Genomic DNA, 21,405 nt, shown 5'->3' on the forward strand with positions numbered 1-21,405 from the left:
CATGACCCCCAGGAATTTCTTCTGAGAATTGGGCCGTAGATCTGACTTTTCTCTGTTTAGGATCCAACCTAGGCTCTCGAGCCTGGAAATTACTGAAATGAGTTGTTCCCTTAACTCCTCCGCTGTACAGGATATTACCAAGAAGTCGTCTAGATAAGGCACAATGATTATACCTTCCTGTCTTAAATTTGCCACGACTTCGGCGACCAGTTTCGTAAAAACTCGAGGTGCTGACGCCAAGCCGAACGGAAGGGCCCGAAACTGAAAGTGGTAGTATCTGCCGCCTTTCTTTAGAGCGACGCGTAGGAACCTCTGAGATTGAGGATGGATGGACACATGATAATACGCACTTTTTAAGTCTATAGTGCACATGGAAGCGTTCTGGTCTATTAGCGGGATGGCGGTCTTCAGGGATTCCATTCGGAATCTCTTGTACCGAAACCATTGATTTAATGGTTTTAAATTTATGATGGTTCGGCTTTCTCCCGACGGTTTTTTTATCGTGAAGAGAGTTGAATAGTGCCCCTAACATCTCTCCACTTCTGGGACAGGAACTACTACCTCGGTCTTTAATAGGTCTCCTATGTCGGCCCATATAGGATCTATCAGGGTTCTGGAACAGGGTTCTGTGACCACGAATCGTGTTGGGGGGGGGGGGGGGGTTGTAAATTCTAGGGAATAACCCTGGGAGATTGTATTGAGGACCCATGGGTTTTGGAAGATGAGTCGCCAAGCCCCCGCAAAGTGTCTGAGACGCCCCCCTTCAGGTATGGCGCCATTGTCTTCTGCTTCTGGATCTTTGCCTGGAACGAGACTGGGGAGCCCTACTTTCCCCCCCCCCTCGAATATTCCCAGCGAGGAGATTTCCCCTTCCCTCTATATTCCTGCCTTTGGTAAGGACGGAATCTCTGAAAGGAAAACTGCTTTCTTGGTTTCTCCTCTGGAAACTCTTTTGTCGTCAGAGGCACTCTCTAGAATCTTATCTAAAGCCGGCCCAAATACCCCCCCCCCCCCCGAGAAAGGTATGGAACATAATTTATTTTTAAACTGGTAGTCCCCTGACCAGGTTTTCATCCATATGGCTCGACGGGCCGCGTTGGACAAAGTTATTCCTGGCCGCAAATCTTACAGATTCCGCCGAAGCATCTGCCAGAAAACCAGTCGCGATCTTTAACAGGGGAATGCTCTCAAGGATATCACCCCTAGGGGTTTTTTCCTTTAATTGTTGTTCCATCTGGTCGATCCATAGATGCATGGACCTAGCGACTGAAGTGGCGGCTATGTTTGCTTTCATCACCGCCGCTGAGGCCTCCCAAGCCCTCTTTAAGAGCACGTCGGCCTTTTTGTCCATGGGTTCTTTGAGACTGGAAGAGTCCTCAAAGGGAATTGAGGTCTTCCTCGACAACTTAGCCACCTGGGAATCGATCTTAGGCACCTCATCCCAAGTGTTGATGTCTTCCGGGTTAAATGGAAGTCGCAGTTTAAAGTCTCGTGGCACAATCAGTCTTTTCTCGGCATCCTCCCATTCTTCCAGGATCATTGCCCGGATATGGTCATTGACTGGGAAGACCTGACGGACCCTGGCTCTTAGCCCCCCGAACATCGCGTCCTGGATGGATTGCTCCTTCGGGGCTTCCTCGATCTGCATCGTACTCCTCACTGCACTGAGGAGCTCGTCCGTATTCTCTGATGTGAAGAGGTACTTTTTCCCTGTCTCCGGGGGTTCAGAGGTGATCTCGCCTTCTTCCTCAGAGTCCGTACCCCATATCTCCTCCTCTGAAGACTGGTTGGACTCCCATCTTGGTCTTTTGGATTGGGACCGGTCGGCCGACTGCGTGGGTAGCCATGCAGAGACGGAGACCTGGACCTCTTCTCTGACCACTGTGCGCATCTCCGTGAGGAACTTGGCCTGCTCGCCTCTGATGATCCGCAGGGTGCAGTCCTCACATAAGGGCTTCTTCCATGTGCTCGGCAGCTTGCTGGCACAGATGGGGCATTTGGGCTTGCCTGATCCCCTAGATGCTGCTGCCGCCGGGGTCGGCGCCGTCTTGTCCTAACAAAGAACAGGAGTCCGTTTTACTAACAGCTCCTGTCTTTGAAATCACAGCCCGCCATGCCCCCTACTCACGGACGCTGGGTCTAGCTAATCGTTCCTGCGCCCGTGTTCTCCGTCCATGATGGCAGCGCTGAAAGGGCCACAGGTCTGTACCGCTGCCCCCGCTTTCCCCCGCTCTCTTATCCTACCTTATCTTGCGCTGGAAACGCTTCTCCCGTCCATGACGCTTCATCCTGACGACGCAGGACCTCCTGACCGGAAGTCGTCATACCCGGCGCCCGGAAGTGACGTGGCCGCCGGCTCTGGCACTACTCTCGCGGGAGTCTCGCTGGGGGGAGCGATATATCGTCCTGGAGCGACGCTCCACGGGACCGCAGGCGGGAAACCCCCCTTAGGGGGATGCTGCGCGCACCGTCCGACCGGAGGAGTTGGCAGTTGGGACCCCGAACCTCCTGGCCCCGGCAAGTTGTCATTGTCTTCTGCTTCTCCTGCCGCCGCCGCTGCGGCGCTCTCGTGCCTGTCCTTACAGGGGCCGGAAAAACACTGGAGTGTGGTGTGGGAGGGGACCTTTTAACCTCTCGTGTATTTCCTGTCCCTATAAGGATGAAAGGTCAACCCCATGGTCCTGTCAGGATAGGACGTCCTGGAAATATTTTTGAGTTGAGGTCAGCTGGAAGTAGAAAAGACTTGGTTATGTGGTTTGAAAGTTAGCGCAGTGTCAAGGATTATACCGAAGCAGCAAGCTTGTGGGACTAGGGAGATTGGGCAGCCATTTACTTTAATGCATAGGTCCGTTGGAAAAGTTGTGAGATTCTGTGAGCCGTTCCAGGCCGAAGGTGTAGATGGAGAAGAGCAGAGGCCCTAGGACTGAACCTTGTGGTACTCCAGCAGATGGGGTGCGAGTGGGAAACGCTGAATGTCCGGTCTGTTAGGTATGACGAGATCCAAGATAGGGCCAAGTCTGTGATGCCAAGAGATGAGCGGGTCTGTAATAATAGGGAATGGTCCACTGTGTCAAAGGCAGAGGACAGGTCCAGGAGGAGGAGGACAGAATAGTGTCACTTGGCCTTGGCGGTTAATAGGTCAGTGGTGACCTTAGTAGTTAATAATGCTATATAAATAATTATTGCCATTAATTCCATGGGGCTGTACATGAGAAGGGGGTTACATACAAAGTTATAGATATCGTTAATAGTAAACAAATTTACAATGACAGACTGGTACAGAGGGGAGAGGACCCCCTGTCCTTGCGGACTTACATCTGTGGGATAGTGGGGAAGAGACAGAAGGTCGGGGGTGCAGCAGCTCTGGTGGTTTTGAGGCGGTGGTGAGGCAGCAGAATGGTTATTACAGGCTGTAAGCTTTCCTGAAAAGATGGGTTTTCAGATTCCGTTTGAAGGATCCGAGCGTGGTGGATCATCGGACGTGTTGAGGCATGGAATTCCAGAGGATAGGGGATATTTGGGAAAAATCTTGGAGGCTGTTGTGTGAGGAACAAATAAGTGTGGAGGAGAGTAGGAGGTCTTGGGAGATTAGTTCAGAGATATAGGGAGGGGACAGGTTGTGGATGGCTTTGTAGGTCAGTGTTAGTAGTTTGAACTGGATTCGTTGGTGAATTGGGAGCCAGTGGAGGGATTTGCAGAGGGGAGAGACAGGGGAGTAGCGAGGAGAGAGGTGGATTAGTCGGGCAGCAGAGTTGAGGACAGACTGGAGTGGTGCAAGAGAGTTAGCAGGGAGGCCACAGAGGAGAGTGTTGCAGTAGTCAAGGCGGGAGATGATGAGGGCATGTACAAGAGTTTTAGTAGATTGAGGGCTGAGGAAGGGACGGATTCTGGAAATATTTTTGAGTTGGAGGCGACAGGAGGTGGCAAGAGTTTGGACGTGCGGTTTGAAGGACTGGGCAGAGTCGAGAGTTACTCCGAGGCAGTGGATTTCAGGTGTCGGAGAGAGCGTGATGCCATTTACCATAATAGATCGGGTAGGGAAGATACATGAGAAGGAGGAAAGATAATGAATTCAGTTTTGTCTACAATGAGTTTTAGGAAGCGAGAGGTGAAAAAGGAGGATATGGCTGATAGACACTCCAGGATTCTGGACAGCAGAGAGGTGACATCTGGGCCGGAGAGGTAGATCTGAGTGTCGTCCGCAGGGCAGTGGAGTGGTGCGGCCGGAAGCCAGATTGTAAGCGGTCGAAGAGGGAGCAAGAAGAGAGGTGGCCGGACAGTTCAAAAAGGACGTGTTGCAGTAGTTTTGAGGCATAGAGGAGAAGTGATATAGGGCGATGGCTAAATACAGAGGATGGGTCAAGAGAGGACTTTTTGAGGATAGATGTGATTGAGGCATGTATAAATATTGAGGGGAAAACACCAGTTGTTAGTGATAGGTTGAAGAGATGGGTTAGTGTTGGGATGAAGACTGTGGTGAGGTTTGGGATGAAGTGGGATGGGATCGGGTCAAGTTCACAGGTGGTGAGATGTGATCTTGAGAGGAGAGTCGATCTTCTGTAATGGTGGGGAAGTTGGTTTTGAAGGATGGCTGAGCAGTTAAGAGAAAGGGCTCTGGGAGTTGTCGACCAAAACTGTCTCTGATGTTATCAATCTTCTGCTTGAAAAATGAGGCAGTCCTCAGCTGAGATGAGTGGAGAGGGAGGAGGTGCTGGGGGATGGAGGAGAGAATTAAAGTGTTGAATAGCTGTTTAGGGTTGTGAGACAGGGAGGATATGAGAGATGAGAAGTAGGTTTGTTTTGTTGCAGTGAGTGTGTCCTTGAAAGTAGTGATTGACAGTTTGAATGCAATGAAGTCCTCGTTGGAGTGGGATCTTTTCCATCTCTGCTCAGCAACCCTGGAAGCCCGCCTCAATTCTTTGGTCAGGTTGGTGTGCCAGAGCTGTCTGATTTTGCGAGCTTTGGTATGTGTGAGAGGGGAAACAGATTCCAGAGCTGCAGCTATTGTGGTGTTATATAGAGCGGCAGTGGCATCTGCATTTTGTAGGGAACTTATGTTTGTAAGAAGGAAGGCAGTATAGTGGGATTGTGGACCTGGAGAGGAGAGGGAAGAGAATGTAAGTAGGTTGTGGTCATTGTCACGGGGGCTTAGTTCAACTAAGGCTGGAATACCCGGGGCCCCTGTGGTGTCCCTTTACTAGGGGAAACCCTGTCTGACCCTCAACCCAGGGTTTTTGCTGAAGGTGCAAATGCCTGAGCCTCCGACCTTTCCTTATCTCCTGCTCAGCCCTGCACTTAACCCTCCACCCTCCACCCAGTGAGAAGTCACCACCAAAGCTCCCACACAAATAATGACAGACAGGGAGAACTTAAACTGCACTGCGCCGCACACACACAGGAATAAACAGTAATGTGAACAGGGCACAACTAAACACAAATATGGGAAGGAGAAAGGATAACGACGGATCATACGACACCAGATATGAATCTCTCTCTCTTGAACACCTCCACTCCAGACCGGAACCACTTGGTATGAAACACAAGCTATAATCGGCGACGCCCATAGGCCAGCATGACTATTTAAAGACCGTGGGCGTGACTAACCATCCAACCTGGTCTCCAGCAGGATTAACCCCCGAGAGCCTGAAGATCAGGCCGGCGCCACTGAGGCTATAGTGGCTGGAGGTGGAACTACCTCTGCCTGCCGGATGCTGTGGTGTGAACAGCGTCCGACATGACAGTACCCCGTCTTCTACGAGGGACCCCAGGGCCCTCAAGACTCATAGGACCCGGCTTGTCCGGATGACGACGGTGAAAAGAACTGACCAGCCGATCCGCATGTATGTCTGAGGCTGGAACCCAAGACCTCTCCTCTGGACCATACCCCCGCCAGTGCACCAAATACTGAAGAGTACGGCGTACTACTCGAGAGTCCACTACCTTGGCGACCTCGAACTCTAACTCGCCATCCACCATGACTGGAGGTGGCATCGGCGTTGTGTCCACAGAGCCTACCACCTTTTTCAATAAAGCCCTGTGAAACACGTTGTGTATCTTGTACACTGCGGGAAGTTCCAACCGATAAGCCACTGGGTTAATGATGGCAGAAATCCTAAAAGGCCCAATAAACCTTGGACCCAGTTTTAAAGAAGGGATTTTGAGTTTTATGTTCTTCGTAGCTAACCACACCCATTCACCCACACACAGGTCCGGACCTGGCACGCGTCTACTGTCAGCCACCCGTTTGTACCTGGCACTCATGCTCAACAAACGCTGTTTCACCCGCCTCCAGACTGATGACAATTGGGCTCCTAGATGATCCTCCTCCGGGACACCCCCGGAGTCACCCTGACGTAAGGTACAAAACTGAGGATGTTGACCGTACACACAAAAGAATGGAGACTCTCCTGATGACTCTTGGCGGTGATTATTTAATGCGAATTCGGCCAGAGGAAGGAAAGTAGACCACTCCTCCTGGTTGTCGGACACAAAGCATCGTAAATACTGTTCTAGATTTTGGTTCATGCGCTCAGTTTGTCCATTAGACTGTGGATGAAACGCCGATGAATGTGACAACTTGATCCCCAACCTTGAGCAAAAAGCTTTCCAAAACCTCGCCACAAATTGCGTACCCCTATCAGATACTATGTCAGACGGTACTCCGTGGAGTCTGACCACCTCCTTCACAAATACCTGAGCCAACGTCTTAGCATTGGGCAAAGAGGACAACGCCACAAAATGCGCCATCTTTGAAAAACGGTCAACCACCACCAGGATGACCGTGTTCCCTGCCGAGGCTGGTAAGTCAGTGATAAAATCCATGGAGATTTCTGTCCATGGCCTATTGGGTACCCCCAGAGGCTGTAGCGTGCCAGCAGGACGGGTTCGGGGTGACTTAGCCCTAGCGCACGTGATGCAAGCTGCCACGTACGAGACCACGTCCTGCCGGATTTTGGGCCACCAGAAACGACGCGATACCAGCTCTAAGGTGCCCTTCACCCCTGGGTGACCAGCCAGTACCGAATCGTGGTGTTCCTTCAACACCTTAGGCCGAAGATGCAGGGGTACAAATAATTTGTTGGCGGGAAGTCCTGGTGGTACCTCCTCTTGGGCCTCGGCAATCTCCGCCTCTACCTCAGTCGTGAGAGCCGAGACCACTACCCCTTTCTGGAGGATGGGTACCGGCTCTTCCCGAGGTTCTCCCCCCGGAAAACACCTAGACAAAGCATCCGCCTTGGTGTTTTTAGCCCCGGGACGGTACGTCACAAGAAAATTGAAACGAGTAAAAAACAATGCCCAGCGAGCCTGCCTAGGAGACAGACGCTTGGCCGACTCCAGGTAGAGCAGATTCTTATGGTCGGTGATAACTGTGACCTGGTGAGCCGCCCCCTCCAAGAAGTGTCGCCATTCCTCAAAAGCCAGTTTGATGGCCAACAACTCCCTGTTGCCGATATCATAATTCCGTTCGGCCGGCGACAACTTCTTGGAGAAGTAGGCGCATGGATGCATCTCGCTCAAGGACGAGCCTTGAGACAGTACTGCCCCCACTCCCACCTCCGACGCATCAACCTCTACCACAAAAGGTTTAGACACGTCTGGTTGCACCAGAATGGGGGCTGAAGCAAAACTATTCTTCAGACGCTCAAATGCACGTATAGCCACCTCAGGCCAGTTCGCCAGATCGGCACCCTTTTTTGTCATGTCCGTGAGCGGTTTGGCGACAGTCGAAAAGTGTTTTATAAATTTCCTATAATAATTCGCAAACCCAAGGAACCGCTGGAGTGCTTTCAGACTCTCCGGCCTCTCCCATTGCAACACCGCTTGCACCTTAGCGGTGTCCATTTTAAAACCAGCTGCGGACACAATATATCCCAAAAAGGGCAACTCCTGGACAAAAAATAAACATTTTTCCAGCTTAGCATAGAGCTGGTTCTCCCGGAGCAACTGTAACACCTGCCTAACATGCTGCAAATGAGTGTCCCGATCGCTAGAATAAATGAGGATATCATCCAGGTATACAATCACAAATCTCCCCAGGACATGAGCAAAGACATCATTAATAAAATGTTGGAAAACGGCAGGCGCGGTGGTCAACCCAAACGGCATAACCAGACTCTCAAAATGACCCTCAGAAGTGTTAAACGCCGTCTTCCACTCATCCCCCTGACGGACCCTTATGAGGTTATACGCCCCCCTGAGGTCCAGCTTGGAAAACCATTTTGCCCCCGCTACCTGGTTGAACAAATCCGGGATCAACGGCATTGGGGTAGGGATCACGGATAGTAATCTGGTTTAACTCTCGGAAATCCAGACACGGGCGTAACCCCCCATCTTTCTTCTTAATGAAGAAAAACCCCGCGGCTACAGGCGAGGACGAAGGCCGGATGTGACCTTTGCTCAGACTCTCCGCGATGTAGTCTTTCAGAGCTTGTCTCTCAGGACCAGAAATATTAAACATCCTGGCCTTAGGTAATTTGGCCCCGGGTTTTAACCTAATGGCACAGTCATAGGCTCTATGTGGAGGCAGTTCTGAGCAACCCTTCTCAGAGAAAACATCCGCGAAATCCTGCAAAGCCTCCGGCAGGCTGGGCGTCACGGCGGACACACATGTGGCCAAGCAATTGTCTTGGCAGAAACCACTCCATTGTACTATGTCCTGAGTTTTCCAATCAATTACCGGGTTGTGCCTGGACAGCCATGGAAAACCCAGGACCATTTGAGCTGGGAGATTACGGAGGACCCTACATGTAACCGACTCAGAATGTAGGACCCCAATGTGGAGTTTCACCTCTGCCACAAACTCAGTAATCTCCCCTTGAGGGAGGGGAACGGCATTAATGGTCACCACCTGTATGGGGTGAGGAAGTTTTTCGATCTTAAACCCGGCGGTGTGTGCAAACTCCTCATCTATGAGATTGGTGGCGGAACCGCTATCCACAAACACTGATATAGGTAGCTCTCTGCCGGCGACAATAACCTTGGCAGGGAGCATACATTGAGATACCATCATGGAGGATATGCATACGCTCAGTTGGGTCTCCTCCATACCCTCTGAGCTTAACAGTTTTCCGCCGGTGTGACCCTCTTAGGTAGTACCGGGCAAACGTTAACATAATGACCACCTTTACCACAGTAGAAACATGCTCCGGACTTCCGGACTCCCGGAGCGCGAGGCTGAACCTGTGCCACGCCAGCAATCTGCATAGGTTCAGGGGACTCATCTACTTCAACCACACCTGCACCTCTGTTTTCCCCCAGAGGTAGCGTCTCCTGTGCCCCCTGACGAAAACGGCGATCAATACGTATCACCAAACTCATGGCAGACTCCAATGATGCCGGAGTCTCATACATCAGGAGGGCTTGTTTCACCCTCCCTGATACCCCATGAATAAACTGGCTCCGCAGTGCTGGGTCATTCCACTGTGTGTCTACAGCCCAGCGGCGAAATTCCGAACAATAGTCCTCTGCCAAGCGCTCCCCCTGGCGGAGGGCGCGGATTTTAGATTCCGCTAGAGCCAGTCGGTCAGGGTCATCGTAAATGAGCCCGAGGGCAGAAAAAACATTATCGACCGAATGAAATGTAGCAGAGTCAGGTGGTAGGGAAAATGCCCACGCTTGGGGGTCACCACTCAGTAATGACAACACCAGCCCTACTCGCTGGGCCTCATTACCTGAGGATATTGGCCGCATGCGGAAGTATAATTTGCAGGCCTCCCGAAATACGACAAATTTGCTGCGATCGCCTGAAAATCGTTCTGGCAGCGGAAACTTCGGCTCTGCACCGATACCTGCAGATGCCGTTTGCACCTTTGCTACTACCAGGCCCTGCTGCTGAACTGCCCCATTCAACTCGGAGACCTGTATGGACAGCGCCGCCAACTGGCGGGTTATGGAATCTAATGGATCCATGGACTCCTGAAAAAATGTGGGCCGATTATAATGTCACGGGGGCTTAGTTCAACTAAGGCTGGAATACCCGGGGCCCCTGTGGTGTCCCTTTACTAGGGGAAACCCTGTCTGACCCTCAACCCAGGGTTTTTGCTGAAGGTGCAAATGCCTGAGCCTCCGACCTTTCCTTATCTCCTGCTCAGCCCTGCACTTAACCCTCCACCCTCCACCCAGTGAGAAGTCACCACCAAAGCTCCCACACAAATAATGACAGACAGGGAGAACTTAAACTGCACTGCGCCGCACACACACAGGAATAAACAGTAATGTGAACAGGGCACAACTAAACACAAATATGGGAAGGAAAAAGGATAACGACGGATCATACGACACCAGATATGAATCTCTCTCTCTTGAACACCTCCACTCCAGACCGGAACCACTTGGTATGAAACACAAGCTATAATCGGCGACGCCCATAGGCCAGCATGACTATTTAAAGACCGTGGGCATGACTAACCATCCAACCTGGTCTCCAGCAGGATTAACCCCCGAGAGCCTGAAGATCAGGCCGGCGCCACTGAGGCTATAGTGGCTGGAGGTGGAACTACCTCTGCCTGCCGGATGCTGTGGTGTGAACGGCGTCCGACATGACAGTCATAAAGAGGAAGAGGTGAGTTAGAGAGGTTAGATAGGGAGCAGAGGTGGGTGAAAATGAGGTCCAATGTGTGGCCATCTTTGTGAGTGGCAGCAGATGACCATTGAGGCCAAAGAAGGAAGTGAGAGAAGTTTTGTGATAGCTGAGAGGGAAGTGTCAATGGGGATGTTGAAGTCGCCCATGAAGGTAGTGGGGATGTCAGCGGAGAGAATATGAAGTAGCCAGGTTGTAAAGTGGTTGAGCAAGGTGGTGGCTGACCCTGGGTGGTGGTAAATGATAGCCAGTTGGGGGCGGGGGGGGGGGGGGGTAGATGCACACAGAGTGCACCTCAAAGGAAGGGAGGGTAACAGATGGTGGCACTGGGATTGGAGTTGAGGAGCAGTTATCTGACAGGAGAAACCCAACTCCTCTACCATGCTTGCTGCTGGGACGGGGGTGTGTGGGGAAAGCTGGAACCCACTATACGAAAGTGCAGCAGGAGAGGCTGTCAGAGGGGGTGAGCCAGGTTTCGGTAATGGCGAGGAAGGAAATTTTGTTAGTAATGAAAAGATCATGGATGTCAGAAAGTTTGTTGCAGACAGAGCGAGCATTCCAGGGAGCTCCTGTTAGTATGACTAGGGAAGCGGGGGCTGGGCAAATGGGTATAAGGTTAGAGAGATTAAGGAAATTTGTGATTTGAGCGTGGATGGGAGGTAGAATTGACTTTGGATGTGGTGAGGAGGACCAGGATTTGAAGCAATATCACCGGCAGTGCGGAGGAGCCGAGAAAGTGATAGGTGGGAGCAGTAGAGGGCATGAGGGGCTGTCTGTGTTTGGAGACAGAGGATTGTATGTTGAGGAAAAGTTCTGAGGAAAAGGTGAGACGGATGGGGACGATTCGAGAAGAGATGAACAGTTCCTTCCTAGGTGTAGGGATTAGGGGGGTTAGGAGAAGTGTAGGATTATAGGGGTGAGAGTGAAAACTAACAGAAACATTGTTTACAGTGACGGTATTCAGTTCCCTTCAGTTCCCTTCTGGTTCAATTCTGGATTAATTCTGAGCATCACACTTATGTGATACACACTGCAGACTGATATCCAAGAAGTATCATTTCTCCTTGCGGAGAATGACATGCTAAGCATGTCGAGGTGAGGAGACTTAAGAGACAAATTGCATAATTACACTGCAGACTGACGTCTTGGCAGACTTGGGGTCTGCAATATATTTGCTAGAAAGTGTGAAGCAGAGAGGAGTGGTCTGTTCTCATCTTGGTCAGAGAATTAAGAATAAACCAGATGCATGTGATTCAAGGCAGTGTAAACAGGCTCATAAATAACATTGGGGTAAAGCAGGGGTTAGTCAAGTGAATGCTAGCAGCAGAGGTAAGAAAAGTCTGTGTGGAAAGTTGGGTGACATACCTTTAAAGTTGTTGCAAGATAACAAGGCAGTAAATGGTAGCAAGCAGAATTCTATACCGAGTGAATGCTAGCAACAGAGGTAAGAAAAGTCGGTGTGGATCAGACTAGATAGATCAGACTTTCATGAATGCAGCGATACCAAAAATGTGTGGGGAAAGATGCGGGCTCGGCTTGCGAGCCTGCATCAAAGGCAGGGATGCGGCATATGACGTAAGTTTCATGTGTCGTTAAGGGGTTAAGCCATTATATATCATAGCGAATAGCAAGGGTAGAAAGAGAAGCTCAGAAAAAAGTGCACACACAGATCAATTGACTTCCCTGACGAAGCTGTTGTGGGGACAGCGACACGCGTCGGACCGGACAGACCTGATGGTATGACCTAGGCTCTGGGTAATTATGTGATTGCAGTGTGTGCTTATTTGTTACTCTTAGGCTGTGTTCACATACAGCGTTTTTGTTCGCGGTTTTCCCGCGAATTTACCAAAAAATCCGCTCAAAAAAACGCCTAAAAGAAGCTTCCCATTGATTTTAATGCATTTTGCACTTTTTGTGCATATTGATGCGTTTTTTACCGCAAAAAAAACGCTTTGCAGTAAAAAACGCAGCATACTCACTAATTTCACGGTAAATTCCGCATTTCTGGCTATTTTCTGTGTCTGGGGACGCTCCGGAAAAAATCGTGGCAAAAACGTGCTGGAAAAAAACACCCGTTTTCTGGGAAGGAGTCCGGTTTTCATGCAGAAATTTTCTGCGTATGTGTGCACATAGCCTTATGCATGTTTTTGTATGTATCACATGGCCACTGCTGAGAGCGCACATGGATATAGCATTGCTATTGCTCTGGCATAAATCTTAAAGTGATAATTCATTAAATATCCACGATACCAGCCTCTTTGGGTTAGAGTATTTATCTATATTATACTTGGTTTAGTGCATAAATTATTTTTTTGTATGTTGTATCTGCCAGAGCAATAAAATATTGCACAGTGCCCCAGCTGTGGCTTTTTTGTGATTTACCGTATTTTTCGGACTATAAGATGCACCCAGTGCTGGGGCAGCTGTGCTGGGGCTGGGGCAGCTGTGCTGGGGCTGGGGCAGCTGTGCTGGGGCTGGGGCAGCTGTGCTGGGGCTGGGGGGCTCTGCGGTGGTGGCAGCGGGCGGCGCTCTGCGGTGCGGTGGTGGCAGCGGGCTGTGCTCCGGTGCAGGGGCGGCGGCTCCAACGGCATTTCTTCGCAGCCCGGAGGCCTCCGCACTTCCCTTGCTGGCCGCCGCCATGTTGCGGTGGCCTCCGGGAGCATGGACGCCGGAAAGATGGCCGCCGGTCCGGGGACGGCGCATGCGCGGGATCAGATCTCGTCCCGAGATCTCGGGGGACGAGATTCAAATCTCTGCAACGAGATCCCGTCCCCCGAGATCTCGGGACGAGATCTGAAGCTGCGCATGCGCCGTCCCCGGACCGGCGGCCATATTCCCGGCGTCCATGCTCCTGAGGCCACCGCAACATGGCGGCGGCCAGCAAGGGAAGTGCAGAGGCCTCCGGGCTGCGAAAAAATACCGGCGGAGCCGCTGCCCCTGCACCAGAGCGCCGCCCGCTGCCACCACCGCACCGCAGATCCCCGCCCGCTGCCACCAGGTTAGTACCGTGTATTGCGACCATAAGACGCACCCCCCACTTTCCCCCAAAATTTTTGGGGAAAAAAGTGCGTCTTATGGTCGGAAAAATACGGTATCTATTGACCTCTGTAACACCAATGCATGGAGTGCGTTTATTTCATAATGTTCTATGTAGGTGTCTAGCGCATGATCTTCTCAGGGCGCTTATGGTATTAGTTCTTTAGCAAGTTGGGATAATCTTGATGTGTTATTCTATCTAATATCAAATATTAATTAAAATACCCTAGCATTTATTGATATTTTGGACCTGAATATAAGGTGCCTTTTATATGCCGCCCTGGCAGTGATTAATGTGAGTCACTCATTCACAGCTGCACCCTTATCAAATATTGCCTTCTTGGTATACCGTGTCAGGTTTGAATTGTCCATGTTTTTTGTGATTTTATGGTGTTTTTAAAATAAGCTTTTCTGTCTGTCAGGCATTGGTGTTTAATAAAATATATATATTTGATCTGTGTGTGCACTTTTTTTTTTTTTCTGCGTTTGTTTCTACCCTTGTTATTCAGTGTTTTTGGCGTTTGGTGTTTAGCACCCGGTTTATTGATTACCTAATATTTAATGTGGTGCCCACCTTCTCTTCTATTATTCCAATGGTATAGCGATATTCGCTTACTGAGATGAGCATATACCCACTTAAGTACACGTTTATTGTGTATATCATACCCATCAAATCAGTGCCCTCAGTGGGAGATGGGCAGCAGTTTAGGCATGAGGAACATCTATTAAGGGCATGTCACACTAAGCGATATCTCTAGCAATATCGCTATAACTTGTGACGTTATAGCGATATTGCTAGCGATATCGCTGTGTCTGATACTTACCAACGACCCGCTCCCCCGCTGGTTATCGCTGATCGCGCGAGAACGTCCAGGACTGTTTCTCGTCGTCAGCTTCCTGCGGCACTTCCTGTGGAGAGACGAACGTGGAGCCGGGCGGCAGGACGTCAGGATCGCCGCGTCTGACAGGTAAGTAGCGACTCACGACCCCTGCGATGTCGCTGGTGAGATCTGCCTGTGTGGCAGCTCACTAGCGACCACTTAGCGATGTACCAGCGATCCTGACAGCGTCATATCGCTGGTCGGGATCGCTGGTGCATCGCTAAGTGTGATAGCACCTTTAGACCAGACCAATAACCTCTAAAATCTCCACTGCTCATAACTAGAATTGAGTAAAATGTTTGTACCTTGTGGCAGCCGCACCCAGAACACTGCGAATTTCCCTCTACCTGCCAGCATCGTGGCTGTTTTTTCTTTTTTTTTTTTTCTTTTTTTTTTTTTTTTTTGTTGGTAGGCTCCTTAACATCATGATGTCTCGGGCAGCCTAATTAGAAGACACACCCAACCAAGATGCCTGCAGTTTCTGAGAAGTTTGCAGTGTTCGGAGTCCAGCTGCCAAGGCTTACAGGCATGACCTCTGGTCTAGGGTCTAGTGAATTATTTTACTCAACTCTAGTCATTACCACAAAACTGTATTGTGGCCGACCTTCTCCACAGGCTCTCCTTACTAATGGCTACTGCAGTGTTTTCCTGCTGCTTGTACATGCACTGCAGCCAAGTTGTGTGTGTGTTTTTTTTTTTTTTTAAACATCAATCCAATTAACAGTTACAGCTGAACTGACCTGCCAAAAAAACTGTGCCATCCATATAGTTATATCCACAATCCCATAACACTGGCTGGAAGGCTGGCTGAACAGAAAAATAAAATGTCAAAAGGAGGTGGTTTGGAGCTGTGCAGTAACTGAGCCAGCAGAGCGTTGGCAACTTCTACGAGCTATGTGACTCAGAAGAATAATAATCTTTATATAGCGCCAACATATTCCGCAGCGCTTTACAGTTTAAGGCTGGAGTCACACTAACCTGCGCAAAATACGGTCAGTATTTTACATGCGTAATACGGATGACAGACCCCTAAATAGTGCTACGTATGTCATCCGTAATCAAGGTGTGGTCGCGTATTTTGCGCATGTCAGCATCCGAATGTAATCCGTATGGCATCCGTATGGTGAGATTTTCTCGCAGGCTTGCAAAATGGACATATAATGGAGCACTATGACAGTTTTAATAAAGAAATGGAAGAATAGATATAGACACATAGAATATATATATATATATATATATATATATATATATACACATACATTCTATGTGTATATATCTATTCTTTCTTTCTTTATTAAACCTGTCAGTGTGAGTTTACTGTATAGCGCACTGAATTGCCGGCTTTGCTAAAAGACACCTGGTGCGTATTTCTCGCAAGTCACATGTGTGGTCCGTGTGTAATCCGTATTTTTTGCGCACCCATAGACTTGCATTGGCGTATTACGGCCGTAGTACTCTGACAATCGCAGCAAGCTGCGATTGGCACGGAGCGTAGAATACGGATGAGAAATATACGGCTGGTGCGAGGGACCCCATAGAGAATCATTGGTCCGTGTCTAATGCGTGCTTTTAGGGCCTCTCACTCAGCCGTATTCCTCGCCAGTGTGACCCCGGCCTAACAGTTTCAAAACACAAGTCACAAGTAACGTTGTTAACAATACAACAATTAAAGTAAAATAAGACGACCCTGCTCGTGAGAGCTTACAATCTACAATGAGGTGGGGGAGATACAAAGTACAGGTGTGTATTTACAATGATGGTCCAGTCATCTTGAGAAGGTGGGGGATAGAGGGAGTGAATGGGCTATATACGCACACTTACACATAAAATGACTTTGATTCGTGAATGTGATAGGCCGCTCTGAACAGATGTGTTTTGAAAGAGCGCCTAAAACTGCAAATTGTGGATAGTCCTAATTTCTTGGGGTAGAGCATTCCAGAGGATTGGCGCAGCGCAGGAGAAGTCTTTGTCGGGAGTGGGAGGTGCGGATTAGTGCAGTGGTTAATCGAAAGTCTTTCGCAGAGCGCAGCAGTCGGCTAGGCTGATAGACAGAAATGAGGGAGGAGATGTAGGGGGGTGCTGTACTGTGGAGAGCTTTGTGGGTGAGAACAAGTACTTTGAATTTGATCCTATAATGAATGGGCAGCCAGTGTAACAATTGGCGAAGAGCGGACGCGTCCGAGTACCGATTAGCCAGATGGATGACCCTGGCTGCTGCATTAAGTATGGACTGGAGACGGGAAAGTCGAGTAACGGCGCGGCCAATTAATAGTGTTGCAGTAGTCCAGGCGGGAGTGGATCAGTGCGACAGGGTTTTTGTTTCCATGGTGAGAAAAGGGCAATTTCTGGAGATGTTCTTTAGGTGTAAGCGGCAAGAGCGGGCAAGACTTTGTATATGGGATGTGAAGGAGAGGTTGGTGTCAAACATAATACCCAGACAGCATGCCTGCTGCCGGGGTGTTATTATGGTGCCACCCACAGAGAAGGAAATGTCAGATATAGGGAGGTTAGTAGACGGCGGGAGCAGAAGTTCAGTTTTTGAGAGGTTAAGTTTCAGATAGAGAGCGGACATGACGTTGGAGACTGCGGACAGTCACTGGCATTCTGTAGTATAGCGGGGGTAAGGTCTGGGGATGACGTGTATAGTTGTGTCATCAGCATAAAGATGGTACTGAAAGCCAAATCTGCTGATGGTCTGTCCAATTGGGGCTGTGTAGAGAGAGAAGAGGAGGGGCCCAAGGACTGAGCCCTGAGGGACCCCGACAGCGAGAGGAAGAGGAGATGACGTGAAGCCAGTGAACAAAACACTGAAGGAGCGGTCAGAGAGAAAGGAAGAGAACCAGGAGAGAGCGATGTCCTTAATGCCTAGTAACTGGAGCCTATGGAGTTGGGAGACGGTGGTCAACAGTGTTGAAAAGTCGAGAAGAATGAGCAGAGAGTGTTCATTACATTTTGCTGTCAGAAATCTGTGACCACACACTAACTGCACATGGTCTTCCACTTTACTTAGTTGCTTTGATTCCTAAACTCTTCCACTTTTCAATGCTACCACTCAGCTGATCATGGAATATTTCAGAGGAATGAAATGTCATTATCCTATGTGTTTCGGTGGTGGCATCTTATTAGTCCCGCTCAGTCAGCTCTTTAGAACAAGTGTTAGTAGATGAAGACTGCATGGTGAGGGGATGGATTTTATACTCTCATGTGGCAATGGGACTGAAAGAAAAATCTGAATGCACCAAATGTGTCCTGAAACGTATATCCATATAGTGTGCGTTTTGAGCTGTGAATCGGCATCTAGCTGTCTATTCATATCCTGATCCCTGCATACACTGAGGTTTGCAGTGACCGCATTTACAGAGACAGAAATTTCACATATAGGCCACGTTTTTGATCCATGTGCTCCCTGTGTGAAAATCCATCACACACTAATGTAAAATAATGGAGCAGCTGAGATGAGCCGCATTCTCTAGTTTCTATATTTGTTTTTTCTCTTTTAAATGGTTGTTGTGTAAAACAGATGTCAAAAGCAGGCATGGATGAAAAATGTGTTTGTTTTTTCTGGACTGAAAGTGTATTTTTTCTTCTTGCCATGACAGCACCCACTTGAGAGGAGGGGGTCCACCCACAGGGACAGGAAACCTACAGATAAAATGGGGCGGGCCCCCTCAGTTGGTTTCCTGTCCTTATGCGAACCTGCAGCTAAAGAGGTTACCTGGTCCATTTGCGGCCCTATGTGCGGTCTCCGTGGGAACGGCAGAGTCTGGGGCACCAGAAGCATGGTTTTGGGGGGGGGGGGGAGCCCTGCCTGACAGACTCCCCCGCCCCCCCCCCCCTCGTCTGCGGTGGATGTCGTGAGGCCAGGGTCCAGGAGAGGCCGCCCTGGCTCACGAGGAACGCGGTGTGGTGGGAATAGCTTGCACTCGTCTGGTCTGGTGGAACAGGGTGCGGGCATCGGCCGCCCTGTGCCTCCATCGGACCGTACTTCGGGGTTTCGCCCGCTGCGCATGCGCACTGGCCAGTTAGCGTTCCTGACCCGGAAGTGCTCAGGATACACTTCCGGGGAGGTGTTTTCCAGTGTGGAGAGGTGGAAGGGTGGGCGATAAGTTTAAAATCCGACGGCGTCCTGCTGCTGGTGTTCCCCACAGGGTGTCCTCTCCAGGAGAGTGAGTTGCATCCACAGTTGGTGGAAGTGCAGATTCACAGCTAAGCCAAGAGCAGCAGTGGGTGCTCTAGAGAGGGCAGCTCCACTCCATAAACGTGTTTGGACCCGACTTTGGTGACAATCTGACATTCTGGATGGGCACAGGGTCAGGAATCAGAAGCCTTATAGGAACATGTTACCATCTCTTCATAAAAGCAGGAGAAAATATTTGTATGATTTTTACAACTTGTATCCTGCTGTGAGTCGCCTTCATTATATAGTAACCCTGCAGAATTTGCTAAGCCTGTGGTACACATACCATTCTGACTCCATTGTCCCCTTTTTTTCTTATTTAGGTTGGATAAAGAGATAGAAGATAGAAGACAAAAGGCCATAGAAGAGGTAAGAAAATGTAATGTACATTCAGATGGACCAAGGTTCAGTGATCTCCATACATAACTTGGGAGCATGACTGTTACACAGTGATAATATGTTAAGTGACCATTTTTTTTTTTTTTCCTATGGATTTAGTTTTTTACAAAACGGACAATCGTTCCATCACCGTGGACACAACATGAAGGGAAGCAAGCTGCTCAATTTCATTCAACCAAATGTAAGTTTCTTATAAGTGATATTTTTATTGGGTTCTGACTGAACCTTGGATTATGGAGCTATGCTTTACAAGCAATGAAATTGATAAAAGGGATTTGTGCACGAAGGACATTGCTTGGACACTATTAGGAGACACTTGAAACCATGGGAAGTCTGCTGACACCTAATATATCTTAACAAACAATCCCTTCACTGGCTCCCAATTGCCCAGAGACTCCATTACAAAACCCTAACCATGACATACAAAGCCATCCACAACTTGTCTCCTCCATACATCTGTGACCTCGTCTCCCGGTACTTTCCTGCACGCAACCTCCGATCCTCACACGATCTCCTTCTCTACTCCCCTCTTATCTCCTCTTCCCACAATCGCATACAAGATTTCTCTCGCGCATCACCCCTACTCTGGAACTCTCTACCACAACATATCAGACTCTCACCTACCATCGAAACCTTCAAAAAGAGCCTGAAGACCCACCTCTTCCGACAAGCCTATAACCTGCAGTAACCACCGATCGACCAAACCGCTGCACGACCAGCTCTACCCTCGCCTACTGTATTATCACCCATCCCTTGAAGATTGTGAGCCCTTGCGGGCAGGGTCCTCTCTCCTCCTGTACCAGTTATGACTTGTATTGTTTAAGATTATTGTACTTGTTTTTATGTATACCGCTCCTCACATGTAAAGCGCCATGGAATAAATGGCGCTAGAACAATAAAAAATAATAATAATAATAATAATAATAATAACAAAAAAAGTCCTTTCCAACACCCAGCTATTTAGTATGCCTTTGCAGTGATCTGACCTCTATGGCTGAAATTGCGGAAAATCAGGCTAAGCCAGGGTATGGCTCACTCCACCCAAGTGGTTGAGGTCTCCTGGACCAGTACATCTCTGGCGTCTGTTCTTCTACTCTGTAGGGCCTCTGGTCTACAGTTCACATATTGGCAGAGCTCTTGCTTTTGCGTCGGTTAACACAAGTCATGGTAAAAAGCTACTGCAAGCGTCAGTCACTCGTGTGGCAACCTGAGGGACTGCTATTCTACAATATTACAGAAAAAGAAATGACCTTGCTAACTCCAGGTCAGATTACAAATGCCTTAGTTACAGAAGGATGCAGTAGGTCACCATGATAAAAGCGGTGGTAGCATAGGTGCAAAATACTGATGAAAACAGCCACTCACAATCCTACCAATTCATGGAGGGGGTGGCTGCTTAATATTAATAAATGCACACATATAAAGCCTGCATAGGGTGCCCGTCACACAGATACGTGTTATTCACAGTATTTGGCTTACAGCCTATTGATGACACCTATACTATTAGATCAGGCAAGTTGCCCATTACCATATAAGTGCACCACCACAAAGACACCCCAGTACACCCAACCAACAAAATAACAGGCCTGGCTGCATCCTTCATAAAAATGTGCAATAAAAAGGTGAAAAATAATGTAGAAAATACATTACATGAGGTACTGATCGGTATTTTAGCCAAAATATGCAAGCCCACAACCCACGTCAAGGGTCCTACATGGTGTAGGGACTCGCAAGTGTGTAGGATCAACTGCTAATCCATTTGTAATCAGACTTGGTGTTGGTGATAAGGCTTTCTTTTTCTGTGTTTTTTTTTTTTTTTTTTTTTCTGTGAGGTATCTTCTGCAATATTAGTTTTGTCCCCTGAGAGACTGCTTTGAGACTTAACATGGTTTCCTGTATCCCCTAATGAATCGTCTGCGAAAAGAGGAATTTTGGTAGTTGCTGCAAAATCTTTCTCATAGCCTTCTTTGTGTGACGCGACACTCTTCTACTGCTTTTGCACCGATAGCTGGATGTCCTAATGCTAGGTGTAGCCTGTTGAGGAGCATCCAACTTTTGTCTTAAAGGACAAGTCCGCACTTACTGTGTGTGCTACGAGAATTTGCCGGTGTCTGCGCCGTTCCTGATGGTCAAGTGTCTATTGAGTGAGTCTGTGCCCACTAGACTGGTTCTGGCCACAAATATGCATACTGTATAGTTGATCGCCGTTTCCAGTGCGTACACCGGCGAATCTTTGCAGTGCACAGAGTGATTGCAGACTTGTCATTGTAAACCGGGCAACCCCTTTTAAGATGTACTCTTTGTTTCAGCCTCTATGTGGGAGCAGTTTTCCC

At 49.0% G+C, this 21,405-nt stretch overlaps 1 protein-coding gene across 3 annotated transcripts in view; it reads left to right on the top strand.

Moving 5' to 3' along the window:
* Nucleotides 1-21,405, top strand: part of BORA (BORA aurora kinase A activator) — an 83,086-nt gene that overhangs the window by 26,037 nt on the left and 35,644 nt on the right. For all 3 annotated transcript variants that reach the window (XM_073580374.1, XM_073580372.1, XM_073580373.1), the window contains exons 4-5: nucleotides 18,997-19,042; nucleotides 19,172-19,253. In XM_073580374.1, the coding sequence (XP_073436475.1) occupies nucleotides 18,997-19,042; nucleotides 19,172-19,253 (128 nt within the window). The remainder of the gene's footprint in view (nucleotides 1-18,996; nucleotides 19,043-19,171; nucleotides 19,254-21,405) is intronic.

The sequence above is a fragment of the Dendrobates tinctorius genome, unplaced genomic scaffold (genome assembly GCF_039654945.1).
Source record: "Dendrobates tinctorius isolate UK_male_01 unplaced genomic scaffold, ASM3965494v1 ptg000064l, whole genome shotgun sequence".
NCBI lineage: Eukaryota > Metazoa > Chordata > Amphibia > Anura > Dendrobatidae > Dendrobates > Dendrobates tinctorius.